Source organism: Cyprinus carpio, chromosome A5 (assembly GCF_018340385.1).
Source record: "Cyprinus carpio isolate SPL01 chromosome A5, ASM1834038v1, whole genome shotgun sequence".
NCBI classification, from domain to species: Eukaryota; Metazoa; Chordata; class Actinopteri; order Cypriniformes; family Cyprinidae; genus Cyprinus; species Cyprinus carpio.
The window spans coordinates 32,023,506-32,040,051 of record NC_056576.1 but is presented as its reverse complement, the minus strand read 5'-3'; the positions used below and the strand labels follow the sequence as shown (position 1 = coordinate 32,040,051).

The following is a 16,546-nucleotide window of genomic DNA, read 5'->3' as shown; positions in this document are numbered from 1 at the left end:
AACCAGTTTTCAGATGTCACGTGCTGAGCTGTATAAAACCAGTTTTCAGATATCACACGTTTTGGCTATATCAAGTTATTTCTTTATTTTCTCAAAAAAAAAAAAAAAAAAAACATGATTTTTAAGTACAATAATAGTCTGAACACATTTAGCAACTAGTAAAAATTGATTCTTCACTCCTGTAATGCAGTTTAAAAAATAATGGGGTGATTGGGGAAGCATGAAAATTTCACAAATTATATTTTCAGAGTTGTAAATGTAAAATAGATGCAAAAAATAATAATAATAAAGTGAAACAATAGTGATATCGTAATGTTATACATTATATATATTTACTTTTATAAGCTATATTGCTGTATAATTTACATATTCGATCATATAAATGTTTATAAACAAACGTGTAGCACGCATTTACTATTTTTTATGTTTAACATGTAAACTACATATATTGTGTTGAAAGTTAGTTTCTCAACGTGATCCTGACCGTATGTTTCTGGGTTTTACCGTGATCTATGCTTGTCAAATAAACGCAAACTGAACGATCCCACCCACGAGGAGTGCTGCCTGTACCCGGTAGTAAGGCCACAGTTTCCGTGTTACTCCAATCTCTGAATTATAATAGCAACCCGAGCTTCGGGAATTTTACTAGATTTGGTAAGTAGATTAAGTATTTCTCTCAACTTCTGAATTATAACAGCAAGCCGAGCTTCGGGAATTGTACTAGATTTGGTAAATAGATTAAATATTTTTCACAACTTCGCCGAATGTTGCTGTTCCGTCAGCTGTTTTCAGCCATATTAAATTGTTCGGACCCTGCCTCGGGTGAGAGAAATTACAGAAGTTGTGAATTTGAACTGACTACAGTGTAAAATTTTATTTCTGTGCGAGATTAAGTCGCCGTTTCCGCGTTCATGCGTTGTATTTTTAAAACAGAAACGCACTGTTTGCACGTTAAGCTAACGAAAAGTCTCGCGATCTACCATGAACTACCAGCCTGGACACAGTGGTTCTGTAGCATGCTTCGTTCGTTTGCTTATTTCTTCAATTGTTGGTCTGGCCAAAAATGCTTTGAGGGTTTTAAAGCTTTTTGGTTGTTGTTTTGGGCTACAGAGTCCTGAAGATCTAATGGCACAATTTTGACTCGTGACTGTTAATTAAATATTGTTGTCTTTGTTCGTTAGAAGTCTGAAATTATTTATTTATTTAATATCAGAAGCAGGTCACTTTCTATACTCTTTCACTGTTTTGTTTTTACTCTTAGTTCATAAGCTTGTCTGGGTGCTTTCCGTTTTGGTTTACAAACATCTTGTTTTTTTAACAGGCGCTCAGAGTGCTGTAAGCACTTGCATACGGGTGTGTCTGTGAGTGTGGGTGATTCTGCCAGGTTTTTTTTTTTTTTTTCAGGTGGAGGTGATTTTTTTGCCTGCGCACATCACTATTCTTGTGATTAACTATTAATCTGTACAACTTAATCCACAGGAGAAAATAAATAAATAAATTGTATGCCTCTGTCAAAAATTGTAAAACTTCCTCCAAGCTTCCTCTTTGTAAAAGAGACAGAGCCCCTTTAGGCCACGCCCACACCGGGGGGGGGGGGGGGGGGTGTTTACAATCCAACGCTCTCCAGTGACTTTCTATTGCGGAAAGCTGCTGCCTCCTTGTCATTTCTGACTTGTAACAAAAAACAGAGCAATGCCTAAAAGCTACTGTGTGACAAGGTGTACAGCAAACAAGCTGTTGAACTACGTTTTTATAAGCTGTCAACCCAAAAAACGAGCGTTTAGGACCCAAAAGTAGAGTACAACGTGTCATATTACTTAGGACAGGGGTTTTCCAACTTTTTTGTCAGGCGAACCCCTTTGACCTAAATTATGTACTTGGAGTACCCCCTGAGATTTTAAGTAAATATTTCAGTTATTTAGTGGCACATTTGCATGTTTAACTTTAAAAACCATTTATATTTTTTTTTATCAGTTTTAATAGTATTTTAGTTGTATTTACATAGCTATTGCAATTATTACATTCAACAAATTATTAAAAAAATAATGTTACTGTAATTTACAATGTAATGAATTTTTTTATAATAAAAATAAGATATAAGAAAAATAAGACATCTAATTATATTAGATGTGTGCCTTATCTCAAACTGTAATCATGTTGCATTCCAACTGTTGCATCTCGAACACTTTAAACCCGCATATAGCTGCATACAGATCTCACTAGGGACTATTTACTCTAATCCCTGTCTTTAATTTATTCCAGTTTCTTGAAGTGCTGGGGTGATACACAAGTGGTTAAATTGCCCTCAAAAAGTTATTGAACATTTACATCGCTATTACCTAGGAAAGAAGTTGTTAGCAAAATCAGAATTAATATTTACTGGTTGTTTTTTTTGTTGCTGTTGTTGTTGTTGTTTGTTTGTTTTTGAAGATTTCACTTAACTCAGTACCTTATAATTACTGCGATGTAGCTCTTGCCATCTAGCCACAGTTTCTCCTGCAAGATGTAAAATAGCTTACTGTTAATTTTTCTTTCCTTTTTTGTCAGGTCATAGTGAAGTAAAGAAAATGGAGGACAGACAATATTTACTGCAGAATATTCGCAAACCACCCAAACTCAGCACACCTGTTCTAAGTAGTCACAATTAATCTGTTATTGTGTTTGTGTGTGTAATAAGTTGATATGACAATTCATTAAATTATGACAAAAGTATGGTAAAAAAATGTTTTAATTGTCTCTAATTAATGTCTCACAGTAATCTCCAAACTCATTGTGACTGCTCTGCCCATTGCACAAGTATCAATTGGTATGTGTCCTTATTTTATCAGGTCTTTATAAACCTAAGTTAATTTTGGGGATATAAACAAGTCTGTCATCTCCCTTCTTCGTCACAGGTGCAATATATCTGCATGACTGTCAAAAGCAGCCCTATATCCCCATCTATCTGCTAGTGTCAGGTGGGTTTGCGCTGGTGCTGGGTCTGCTCTCCTGCCTGCCATGCACCCAGGAGCCAGAAGATGGCACGCAGTCTCTTCTGAGCAGTCTCTGCACCGCCTGGAATTCACTGGTGTCACTCTTCCTCTTCTGCTGGTTCATCGCTGGTAAGATATAATCAGGGCTTGCAAAATCACTAGTCCGACATCCTGGGGCTATAGTGTTTTCCAGTCGGGCTACCAAATTGTACCAGACCGACTGGAAAATGACTGCCCTGCCCAACTTAAATGTAGGGCTCTTGCGGGTTCTTGAAAAGTCTTCAGTTTAGTTTTATCAAATATAAGGCCATGGAAAATCTTAAATACCTTAGATGTTGTAAGAAAAGTCTTAATTATAATTTCAAGAGAACAGAAAGACAAGAACTGTGATACGGATGGCAATTTTACTTTCCGCCATTACCAAATTATGTATTTTGTATTATATCTCCTGAACCAAACGTGATAACATAGAAAAGGTGATGTCTGCCACTACGTTTTTATGGTCAAGGATTTCAATTATATCATATACAACATTGTGAGAAGGATTAGAAAGAAATCGCAGTATCTGAGAAGTTGTAGAATGAAATTTCAAGCATATTTCCTGTAAAGTTTATTTACAATACCCCTTTGGGGCCAGAGTTGTCTATCAGTTTTAGTGTCCACAAGGGATCATTTATTTTAGTTGATACTTCTCAGTGCAGCCTTCCTTCTTGATGAACTGTCACTCTACACTCACCTTGGTAACAGTCAACACTCTGCCTGATTCTATGGGCAAATTCCAAACGACTTTTTTGTGCCCTTCAAGGGCACTTTGGGAAGGGGACATCATTTGTAGGGACGTTCCAAACGAAAGTGAACAGCTCAATCCCTTCAAGAAGGGCCCTTCCAGAAGTCCGTTAGCAAAGGGACCATGCGATGGTTACTTCACGGAAGTGATTTCTGTTTGTGATCATGTGATCTTCGGTTAGGAGATTTTGCGATGCTTTTAAAAGCAAAGTTGGGGTTGATTTTGAATACACATACAAATAAATAGAATAGGCTAATTAAATTTTACGATTTTAATATTTTATTTTAACAAAATATTTTTCGTCAGTGAGAGAAATATGATTTAAGATGGTAGTTTAAGCAAGTTTCATTTGAAAAAGTTTAATACTAAATTAAAGCTGCAAGCAGCAATGAAAGGGCCCTCGCACCTGGGCTCACCGTCACCCAGTGGCTGTTGGGAAACAGCGAACAGTAGGCAATATTCTTTTAAAGTTGTTAATGTTGGATAAATGCATCAAATTCACTTATATGTGCCAAACTTCCTGCTGTCAGTTGGTGGCGCTATGACTATAACTGGATATTGACATGTAGATGTCTTCAGGCCAGGACTCTTACCAAACATGTGACGTTTGGGGCAGATTGGACATTGCATGTTTAAGTTAGTGTAAAACAAGTAATTTCCTGTTGCCAGCAGGTGGCGCTATAATTATAATTGAATATTGACCTTTAGATGTGCTCAAGCCAGGACTCTTATAAAACATGTGAAGTTTGGGGCAGATTGGGCATTGTATGCATGAGTTACAACAACTTCCTGTTTCATAGTATTAATAGCATTCTTTAGCACTTAGTAAGTGTTGCTAGCATGTTTGAGAATTTTCTAGCATGTTTAGCACACAATGGCATATTTTACTGTGCTGCATACCAGTGTAAAACATGTCACTTCCTGTTGCCAGTAGGTGGCGCTATACCTATAACGTGTCTGTTCAGGACATAACACCTATCAAATGTGTGAAGTTTGGGGCAGATCAGACATTGCTACCCTGAGTTACAACAACTTCCTGTTTCATAGTATTAATAGCATGCTTTAGCACTTAGCTAAGTGCTACTAGCATGTTTTAGAATGTTTCTAACATGTTGCCAGTGCATTTAGCACTTGCTGACACTTTTTAATATGTTGCTAGGAGTCCATAACAGTGTTAAACATGAGAATTCCTGTTACCAGCAGGTGGCCACACCCACTTCTGAAACCTATATCAGATATAAATTTTTGCCAGTTCTGATGCGTGTGCAAAGTTTTGTGAGTTTTGGAGCATGTTTAGGCCCTCAAAAATGCGATTTTCTTTGAAGAAGAAGAAGAAGAAACTGAGCAATTCCAAAAGGGTCCTCGCACCGCGGTGCTCGGGCCCTAATAAAATAATTATACAATACTTGAAAAAAAAAAAATAAGAAGAGGAAATATTTACTTGCAACAACTGATGGAGTGCTGAATGCTGCACGCATGTGCAGTGTTGTCAAGGTAACATTTGGTCAGTCATTCCCTTTTACCAAGAGAGTTCCAAACGCTTTGATGAGATAGTAATGCTTATTTCCGTTTGGAATTCGCCCTACATTTATTCATTTAGCAGACACTTTTATCCAAAATGACTTACAATTGAGGAATACACCACGATTCATCATAAAGAGGCAAATAAACACAGGAAGTGCTCGTAATACAAAGTTTTAGACATTGTTCAGATTAGTGCAATCTTGAACAGGGAGGGATTAAGGAAAGTGAAAGTGAAAGTTCTTTTTATTAAATTAGGATGCAGTCAAATGTTGACGAAAGAGAGATGAGTTTTTCAGCTGTCACTTGAAATTGTCAGGAATTTGGCATTCCAGATGGGGGTGGGAAGCAAGGTTATTTTTGTAAAATGAAATAAAATGAAAATTTCAAAATAAATTAAAAACTAAACGAAACTAACAAAAGTAACTAAAATAAAATTATACATTACATTTACATTACATTGTCATTTAGCAGATGCTTTTATCCAAAGCAACTTACAAATGAGGACAATAGAACCAATCAAAACTAACAAGAGCAACAATGACAAGTCTCTGTTAGCCTGACGCAGTACTCGTAAGAAAAACACACACAGAGTCTGACAGAGCTGGTGTTCCATTCATTTTTTTATTTTTATTTTTTTTATCCAACACAGGTGCTGGTCATATAATTAGAATATCATCAAAAAGTTGATTTATTTCACTAATTCCATTCAAAAAGTGAAACTTGTATATTATATTCATTCATTACACACAGACTGATATATTTCAAATGTTTATTTCTTTTAATTTTGATGATTATAACTGACAACTTAGGAAAAATCTTAAATTCAGTATATCAGAAAATTAGAATATTGTGAAAAGGTTTAATATTGAAGACACCTGGTGCCACACTCTAATCAGCTAATTAACTCAAAACACCTGCAAAGGCCTTTAAATGGTCTCTTAGTCTAGTTCTGTAGGCTACACAATCATGGGGAAGACTACTGACTTGACAGTTGTCCAAAACATGACCATTGACACCTTGCACAAAGAGGGCAAGACACAAAAGGTCATTGCAAAAGAGGCTGGCTGTTCACAGAGCTCTGTGTCCAAGCACATTAATAGAGAGGTGAAGGGAAGGAAAAGATGTGGTAGAAAAAAGTGTACAAGCAATAGGGATAACCGCACCCTGGAGAGGATTGTGAAACAAAACCCATTCAAAAATGTAGGAGAGATTCACAAAGAGTGGACTGCAGCTGGAGTCAGTGCTTCAAGAACCACTACGCACAAACGTATGCAAGACATGGGTTTCAGCTGTCGCATTCCTTGTTTCAAGCCACTCTTGAACAACAGACAGCGTCAAAAGCGTCTCGCCTGGGATAAAGACAAAAAGGACTGGACTGCAGCAGAGTGGTCCAAAGTTATTTTCTCTGATGAAAGTAAATTTTGCATTTCCTTTGGAAATCAGGGTCCAAGAGTCTGGAGGAAGAGAGGAGAGGCACACAATCCACGTCGCTTGAGGTCCAGTGTAAAGTTTCCACAGTCAGTGATGGTTTGGGGTACCATGTCATCTGCTGGTGTTGGTCCACTGTTTTCTGAGGTGAGGTCCAAGGTCAACGCAGCCGTATACCAGGAAGTTTTAGAGCACTTCATGCTTCCTGCTGCTGACCAACTTTATGGAGATGCAGATTTCATTTTCCAACAGGACTTGGCACCTGCACACAGTGCCAAAGCTACCAGTACCTGGTTTAAGGACCATGGTATCCCTGTTCTTAATTGGTCAGCAAACTCGCCTGACCTTAACCACATAGAAAATCTATGGGGTATTGTGAAGAGGAAGATGTGATATGCCAGACCCAAGAATGCAGAAGAGCTGAAGGATACTATCAGAGCAACCTGGGCTATCATAACACCTGAGCAGTGCCACAGACTGATCAAATCCATGCCACGTCGTGCCGCATTGCTGCAGTAATTCAAGCAAAAGGAGCCCCAACTAAGTATTGAGTGCTGTACATGCTCATACTTTTCATGTTAATACTTTTCAGTTGGCCAAGATTTCTAAAAATCCTTTCTTTGTATTAGTCTTAAGTAATATTAAAATTTTCTGAGAGACTGAATTTGGGATTTTCCTTAGTTGTCACTTATAATCATCAAAATTAAAAGGAATAAACATTTGAAATATATCAGTCTGTGTGTAATGAATGAATATAATATACAAGTTTCACTTTTTGAATGGAATTAGTGAAATAAATAAACTTTTTGATGATATTCTAATTATATGACCAGCACCTGTGTGTGAAAATCTATATATATATATATATATATATATATATATATATATATATATATATATATATATATATATATATATATATATATATATATATATATATATATATATATACATTACATTAAAGACCAAAAGTTTGGAAACATTACTATTTTTAATGTTTTTTAAAGAAGTTTCTTCTGCTCATCAAGCCTGCATTTATTTGATCAAAAATACAGAAAAAACAGTAATATTGTGAAATATTATTACAACTTAAAATAATAGTTTTCTATTTGAATATACTTTAAAAAATAATTTATTCCTGTGATGCAAAGCTGAATTTTCAGCATCATTACTCCAGCCTTCAGTGTCACATGTAACATCCACTGGATGTTCACAATATTACTGTTTTTTCTGTATTTTTGATCAAATAAATGCAGGCTTTATGAGCAGAAGAAACTTCTTTCAAAAACATTAAATATAGTAATGTTTCCAAACTTTTGGTCTGTACTGTATATATATATATATATATATATATATATATATATATATACACACACTTACAAAGAAAAACAAGTAGAATAGAAAAATAGAAAGCTAGTGTTTTTTTTATAAAAATAAGATAAATAGATAAAGTAGAATTAAAATAGAATAGAAAGTGCTAGAGTTAGAGGGTCAAATAACATTCTGACCTGTGGTTGTTTAGGGAAATACAGAGTGGCAACCTCCCGCTCTCTCTCGTGAAGCCAACACGGAAGTGACTAAAACTGCAATTCATCGACTGGCCACTTGAAGCTGGCTGCAAAAGGGAGTCATTCCCATAGACACCCCATGTTAAAATGCCCAAATTTACAGCAGAAAAAAACATGTTTACAGCCTGGTTCAAAAAAGGATTTTGGTCTATATAGCTAATTTTGCCATTCATGACAACTGTGAGGGGGGTGAATTTTTTTATAACTCATCCATTTAAATTATATTAAGTCTTAAAGTTCTGCATAATTAAGGCCATGGTCACTTGAGTGACAGGTGGATTGCCGCTGCTGACAATGCCGTCGTGCTAGGTGGGCGTGGATTCAGCAACCAGCTCCCGCCTTTTTGCCCATTTTCGATTATCCGGAGAGTCGCGCGGTGACGCGCTGCCAAGATGGCGACGGCCCGCCCTGCACACTTTGGCCCTGTCCCAAATGGCGCACTTCATGTAGACTATCGGTCTCGTGGACTTAAATTGCGCATGCTCACCGAGTCTACGAGTCCATAGGCCGTCCCATTCAGCATTTTAACGCTCTGAAGTGTGCTCAGCAGCGCCCCCTTTGTACCCTTGAAGCGAATGTCAGGGCTTTACTGAGTCATATGTAAACCTAGTATTTATATTTAAACCTGTAAATTCATCTGAAACTCACGCACATGTTTATTATGTGTTAAAACTGTAATCTTAATTCAAATGGAACATAGGCAGCATATTCCTCGAACCTGCAGCTCCTGTCAAAAAACAACCAGATCGTTATTTCCCGCGTGACGATCGAGTCTGTCCAAAAAATACCTCTCAATGCGCCCCCGTGGACTTGCGCCAAGGGCCCTATAGGTCTGCACTACATGACGTCACCAAAGTGTGGACTCTGAGGAAGTCCACAAGTCCGGAGTGTGCCATTTGGGACAGGGCTTTTGAGCTTATGGGTGACGTCACGGACACTACGTCCATGTTTTTATACAGTCTATGGGAAATACCTGTAGATGGCGCTTCATGCACATGAGCTGAGCTATACGTGGGAAAAGTAATCGGAAGTAACTATAAAATATGAAATGGGAAATAATAATAATGCACACCCTACAGCACACGTACGTTTAAAAGCATGCTTGACGTGCGAGAACAACATGGGAGTGAGTTAACACATTTATTATTATTATTATTATTATTATTATTATTTATTTATTTTATTTTTCTTTTTTCGGGATGAGCTGACTCAAAGACTAGTCTTACTCTGCGTTCACACCGCCGGCGTCGAGAGCGTCAAAAAGCGCTCTGGCCGCTTTGCTCACAACGCTGCAGAAAGATTTGTGACCGCTCTGACGTAGATCGAATGCTTATCTTGTATTTAAAGTGGCCGCAAAAGAAAACAAGCTTGTTGATCTTTTGCAGACTAACCACAATGAGAGTAACGTTATAAGTTAACCTCATTAAATATTGTTGTGGACGAAGTATTAAGGTCCTTTACCTAATAATGTATAAAGCACTATAAAAATACTCTGATGCAAGTAAAAGTGTGTGACGTGACATACAGCCAAGTATGGTGACCCATACTCGGAATTCGTGCTCTGCTTTTTAACCCATCCAAAGTGCACACACACAGCAGTGAACACACACACACCATGAACACACACCCAGAGCAGTGGGCAGCCATTTATGCTGCGGCGCCCAGGGAGCAGTTGGGGGTTCGGTGCCTTGCTCAAGGGCACCTCAGTCATGATATTGAGGGTGGAGAGAGCGCTGTACATTCACTCCCCCCACCTACAATCCTGCCGGCCCGAGACTCGAACTCACAACCCTTGGATTGCAAGTCCGACTCTCTAACCATTAGGCCACGACTTCCCTCCGGCATTGAAAATGTACGCAAACAGGGACACATAATAGATTATTGCAAACCCGCCACAGCAATAATCAACATTTTGTTTTGAGAACTAATGTGGTCGGAGCTGCATTCTCTGGAATCCTTTCAAGCGGTGGACTTCTACGGTCTGATTGGTTGCTGCCCAACCGGGTCATAGCTCATTACCATAAAGTTGCCCTGATTTCAACTCTCCTCGACGCTCTCAACGGCCAAGTTGCGCCACGCCGCTCCTCGCTGCTGTTCGACGCATTAATAATAAATGACTTCCGGCCACTTTGACGCTCTCGACGCTGGCGGTGTGAACGCACAGTAAAAAGTACTTTGGCTGACTTTAGTGAATAGTCATTTTGTCATGCTTTACGATTACTATGGCAACATCCGCCTCTATTCCATGGCACGAGCACCGCCTTGACTGTACAAAATGCATCCAAGTCCCTGTCCTAAATGAGTACACAACTAGTGTTTGTAGTTTGTACTGCAATTATACTAAAAGTGAACTTATAGGTAAACTGATAGTTTACTAATTAAATACTTTGTACACTTTGAAGTACAGTCTCAGTAAACTACTAGTTAAGTAGTTTTATACGGCAAGTATACTCATAAGTTTTATTTAAGTGAACTTTACATCATACTTTAAGTATACTCCATTTAGGTTTTAATTTGTATATGTTTTGTTATATGAATATCTAAACATACCAAACATCCAAAGAAAGAACAGGGTATCTGCTTGTAAACAAAAACATTTTACTATAGCTTCATGTATTCTTTTTTTAAACACTTTAATGTGGGTAAGTGTAATAAAAAATAAAGAAATACAATTTCGAACAAAAAGCTGAAAAAAGACTATGAATTGGATTCAGAATGATAATCAAAACATAGATGGAGTCGATCAACACCCCAAAGCTTGACTGTAATTATTACCTCTTCATCAGTCGACATATTACCTCTTCATTTTATTCCATAATGTTAGTTTTGATGCTGTTTCATGTTAGATGATCGTGTTAGATTACGTGTTAGTATGTGTTGTTTCTTTTTTTCTTCTTCAATTGTGCTTTTTTTTGGAAATTCTGTGCAGAAGATGTGTGCTAGCGCCCTCTACCGTGTAATAATGAAAACACGGATTCCAGGAGCACAAGTATAGCTCAGAAATATTTAGACTTTTTATAAGTATTAGTCAAGTATACTTAAATGTAATTTTAAGTATATTTCTGAGGAATACATAAAAACTAAACTAAAAGCATACTTTACTATTTTTAGTTTAAAAGAAGTATACTAATAGCACACTTGAATAAACTTTTTTTGTAAGGGAAGGTATACTTACCTGGGGGAATATATTATTGTATTCTTGAAAACATTCTTTTATTGTATTACTGAATAAAATATTAGTCAATTATCAAAGAAAGAGAAAATAAATAGCCATAATATGGACTATTGTACATACTGTGATACTGTGATTTCCTTCTCACACCACTGATTCCACCATTATCTACTCACCGGAACATTTTATGTTGTTGCATCATTGTAATCCTTGACCATCAGAATATATGGGTAGACATCACCTTTTCTGTGTTATCATGTCTAATTCAAAAGATATGACACAAAATACATAATTTGGTAATGGCGGAAAGTAAAATGGCTGCCATTGCAACCACAACGTTTTTGATGTCTTCATTTCTGAAAATGTGCAGGGCCCACTGATCTATAATATAGAACTGGATTTCTCATGACGTCATGAAAGTGAAGCCGCCGCGCCGCCATATTGGTAATCCCTAGTGTGCATAAACGTTCTATTGAATTAATAGGAAATTGTATGATTTTAACGAGAAAACATGACATAACAAGTCAGCGTTTTTAAATCTGAAGTATCCCTGTACATTCTTGCAATGCAAACACCCTAGGCATGTAAATGGTTATTTTTTTAAATGTCGGGAATTTCCCCAACTTATTAAAAAGCTACATTCATTACAGTAGCGAACATCATGAACATGACAAACATCAGACGGACACGACCTCAGCATATAAAACAAATCACAAAGTGCTCATTCTGAAATCTGAAGAAAGATTTATGCTTTGTATACCTTTATTTGCCTTGTACAGTTATTCATTGTTTATATAATTTAGTTATAGTGTTTTATTCATACAGTAGGCGGTAACTGCAAATGTTATAGTGTTTTTATTCGTTATTCGGCGCTAAGTGCAAATGTTTCAACAATGATTTCATTAACAGCATTCATTTTGAAGCAGGTAATGATTCAAACGGTTGTTAAAATAATTATTAATTCAGCATACAATATTTTACATGTAAACTGTAACGTTACTGCTAGTAAACATATTTGCGCGATCTTGGAGAGTCTGAAATAGATGTTGCTCAATCATGACATTAAAAATATACACAACATAATTTATTCAGAGAAATAACTTACTATACACAGTATGGATTTAAAGACATTTAAAGGCTTTATTTCCAAGATAGTAAGTTAAGCTTTTCAGTTCAGTATATAGCAATATTAACAGATGCTTTTGTATTATTCACTGTAATATATTCAAATCCTTTTCTGATACTAATACGTTCATGTTTAATAATTCCTGAATAATTATGTTCATAAAGAAATAGGCTATATTTTGTATTTTGTGTTGGATCGTTACCTGTGTCATCAGTGCGCAGCAGACACACCCACCTAAATGGTTTAAATATATCGCTTATACTGCCCCAAAAGACCGTAAACACTGCAGATAACACCTGAAGTAAACATTAATTTACATACACATAACATAAAAACTAGTCCTGTTTGACTGATTCGCTTCATATCGGGTGATTTTAGGACAGCGGTTTAGCTGTGACTCAATGGTGCTCTCTGCCGGTAGGGATTAGTAAGATGGCGGATCGAACACTTCCGGTGGCTTCACTGCCTGCTGGCAGTTTAAAACGCGATGAGCGATCCAGTCATATACAGTATAGATCAGTGGCAGGGCCCCAAAATGTAAAAGTTTGTTTCATGCTTTTATGAAAAAGTGAACATATCATCTCAAATTTTGCACATGTGGGGGAAACCTAAATGTAATTAATCACTACATATGCTACAAGCAGAGCATGGCTGAAAATGAGTGTGTGATTTTGTTTACAGAATGCTGTTGTCACTGCTGCAAACTCCTATAAAACAAATAAATAAATTATCAGAAAAATATAATTTACCCACAGCCAGTAGGCCCCTCCTAAGTGTAAGCCCCTGGGCTTCAGCCCGTTGAAGCCCATGCGTTAATGCGCCCCTGAGTATGATATATATTTGTTTTAAATTAATATGTGACCCTGGACCAATCTTAAGTCGCTGGGATATATTTGTAGCAATAGCCAAAAATACAATGTATGGGTCAAAATTATTGATTTATGCCAAAAATCATTAGGATATTAAGTAAAGATCATGTTCCATGAAGATATTTTGTAAATTTCCTACTGTAAATATATTAAAACTTCATTTTTGATTAGTAATATGCATTGCTAAGAACTTAATTTGGACAACTTTAAAGGCGATTTTCTCAGTATTTAGATTTTTTTTTTTTCACCCTCAGATTCCAGATTTTTTAATAATTGTATCTCAGCCAAATAGTGTCCTATACTAACAAACCATACATCAATGGAAAGCTTATTTATTTAGCTTTCATATGATTTATACATCTCAATTTTGAAAAATTTACCCTTATGAATGGTTTTGTGGTCCAGGGTCACATATAATAATTTATACATTTGACCAATCCCTTTTCTTAAAAATTGTTTAAAGGCTAAAATGTGATGTTAATCATTTCATTTTAAAAAGATTTTTTGTTTTTTGAAAACCTGTATCTGAACTGTAAATCATGTAATTTTAGGGTTAATATGTATAATACAGGCATTGCCCTACCCCGCTCATACCTTGTTCAAGTCTTAAAAAGGGTTTTGAATTGATTTTTAATAATCCCGCAGATACCCTGTAAATAGTGCAATAAAACTCCTTCATTTAGTTTTTGAAATTGGCAAATAATGCATGGTTTAAATTGCATTTTTCCTTGGTCTATTGGAATTCTTGATTCTGATTGGCTGGCAGGTATGCATTAAAACCATTTAATGCACAGGTAGTTCCAAGTCCGTTTAATCACTGTTCTATATTAATGCACTGCTTTAATTGACACACTCGCACAGAGAGAGAAATTGGAGACCCTGCTGCACGCCAAAGACTAATGAATACCCAGGACATGTCACTCATATAGTTTTGAATGGGGAAAAATGCAAAGCTCAATCTGGCCACTTTACTGTTGAATGAAGCCCCTCTCTCTGAGTAAATGAGCCAATTGCTAATCGGTAAAGTCAGCGCAGCACTGCAGCTGCCTATTAGAAGTCCCGGTTGCTATAGAAAAAGTCAGCGTTCTGAGATGTGCGCTCAGGACTGCGCATGCACACTGGCTTGTGTAGACTGAAAAATAAGATAATTTTTTTTGTATTCTGCTTGTCAACCTGGTGACCACCCTTGTGTATAATAAAACCACTTCCTTGGCCACTGATTTGACTGGTCTTCATTAAACAGTTTAAACAGAAGTACAGTACTATTCATTTCCAGTTTAATTTTTTCAATAAATTATTTTCACTAATAAAGTGCTTTCCAAGTGCTTTTTAAAGTGCTTCATAACACCTTCTTCACCCATCTCTCCCCTGCAGGTAATGTTTGGATCTACTCTATTTACCAGCCTGATTACAACACTGGGACTGATTACTGCAATAAGACATTGTACCTTTTTGCTTTCTGGACCACCACTTTGGTCTATATATTGCTGGGCATCACCTTCCTAGGGGGTTGCTGCATGTTATTCTGCCTGTGTTTGTGTAGAAGGAGTGGAAATGTGGATGATGTATGATTGACAAGGCCAGCAGTCAACACTGATATTTCTAATAATAACACTGTTGTGCACTTTAGCAGGCCTGCTTATTCTTCCTTTTGCCCTTATTTGATGTAGTGCCACTTACTACGTCAGTTATGAGCTTTTGCACTATTGATGAGTGGCATTACAATATTAAGTAACTCTATAAATTCCTGTGTGTAAATGTATCTGTATTGTTGAGCACCAGAGACATTAAAGATGCAAGTTTATTAAGTGGACTAGTTTAATGTCTTTATAATAGCATGTGACAGATTTTGCCTTTGAGAATATTGTGTAATGCAAAAAAGACAAAAAAAGATGAATAAATTCATATAAAAGGTCATGTTACCCATCATACAGTTTGTTCATTTATGTATTTGTAATTATTACACTGTTCTTTGTCTGGAGTACTTGATTTGATTGGTGTAATTTGAACTCCAATACATTTTTGTAAATGAATGCTAAAATGTGTAATTGACCATTATGTCAATTGGTTTCCTTCATAGCTGTGCTGGTTTCATGTATTTTCTCACATAATTAAATAATTGCTACTTAATATTTCATGTCCATTTATTTTGTAAAATATGTGTAAAAAGCAGGATAAAAATACAGTCAGCTGCATTATATCAGAATAAACTCCAATAGGGTGATCAGGACCCCAAAAAAGAAAAAGTTAATTCTGGGGTGTTTAATTTTTATTTAAAAGATTTTTTAAAGGTTTTATTTTATTTAATTTAATATTTTGCATCTTGAAATTATTATTATTAATTCTAGTTTTAAACTTTTATCCCAATGACTATGTGTCACAAACCAGGGTAGAGATGGAGGGTTAGTGATAAGTAGATGGTTTATTAACAGGATGCAATATAACAATTAATGGAAAGTCACTGAATGGATGAAGCACAGAGTCCTGGTATGACAAACAGGGGGAGACAACAATGGAGAATAGCTGGAGGATTGCAATAGAGATCTGGGGTCAGAGAAAGAGCAAGTTAGAGGAGATGGGTCTGGCAACAGTTCGGAGTAGTGAACGGTAGACCGGATGGCGGAGTACTGGCGTGATGATGGCTTTATACAGGTGAGTGATTGCTGGGTGCAGGTGATCATTACTCCGGCGATTGGGATCAGGTGCTGGTGATAATTGGGGTGGCTGTGACTGTGAGTTCCTGACACTACCCCCTCCTCCAGGGGTGGCTCCTGACACCCTGATGCAACGACGAGGGTGACCTCGGCCTCTGGGTACCGGACGAATTGGATGTAGTCGATGGAACTCCTCCAGAAGCATGGGATCTAGGACATCGTCCCGGGCCACCCAGGAACGCTCTTCTGGTCCATACTCCTCCCAGTCCACCAGGTACTCAAGCCGGGCACCCCGTCGCCGCGAGTCCAGGATGTCCTTAACTTGGTATACGGATGGTTGATAGAAGATCTCTGGAGGTGCTGGACGAAGTACACGAATCAAGTACATGAGTAAAAGTACAGATACGTATAATAAAATATTACTCCAGTAAAAGTACTCCTTTTTC

At 37.0% G+C, this 16,546-nt stretch overlaps 1 protein-coding gene across 3 annotated transcripts; it reads left to right on the top strand.

The window, feature by feature from the left end:
* Positions 1–506: 506 nt before the first annotated feature.
* LOC122145087 (transmembrane protein 272-like) lies at positions 507–15,576 on the top strand. 3 transcript variants are annotated; one of them, XM_042756928.1, is made up of 5 exons: positions 507–654; positions 2,548–2,634; positions 2,756–2,806; positions 2,895–3,101; positions 14,821–15,576. In XM_042756928.1, the coding sequence occupies exons 2-5, from the start codon at positions 2,568–2,570 to the stop codon at positions 15,015–15,017; spliced, it is 522 nt and encodes a 173-aa protein (XP_042612862.1). In that variant the 5' UTR covers positions 507–654; positions 2,548–2,567; the 3' UTR covers positions 15,018–15,576. The 3 variants fall into 3 exon arrangements, with proteins under 3 accessions (XP_042612862.1, XP_042612863.1, XP_042612861.1); XM_042756929.1 differs by lacking the exon at positions 507–654 and adding an exon at positions 667–729; XM_042756927.1 differs by lacking the exon at positions 507–654 and adding an exon at positions 750–822.
* The last annotated feature ends 970 nt before the right edge of the window (positions 15,577–16,546 follow it).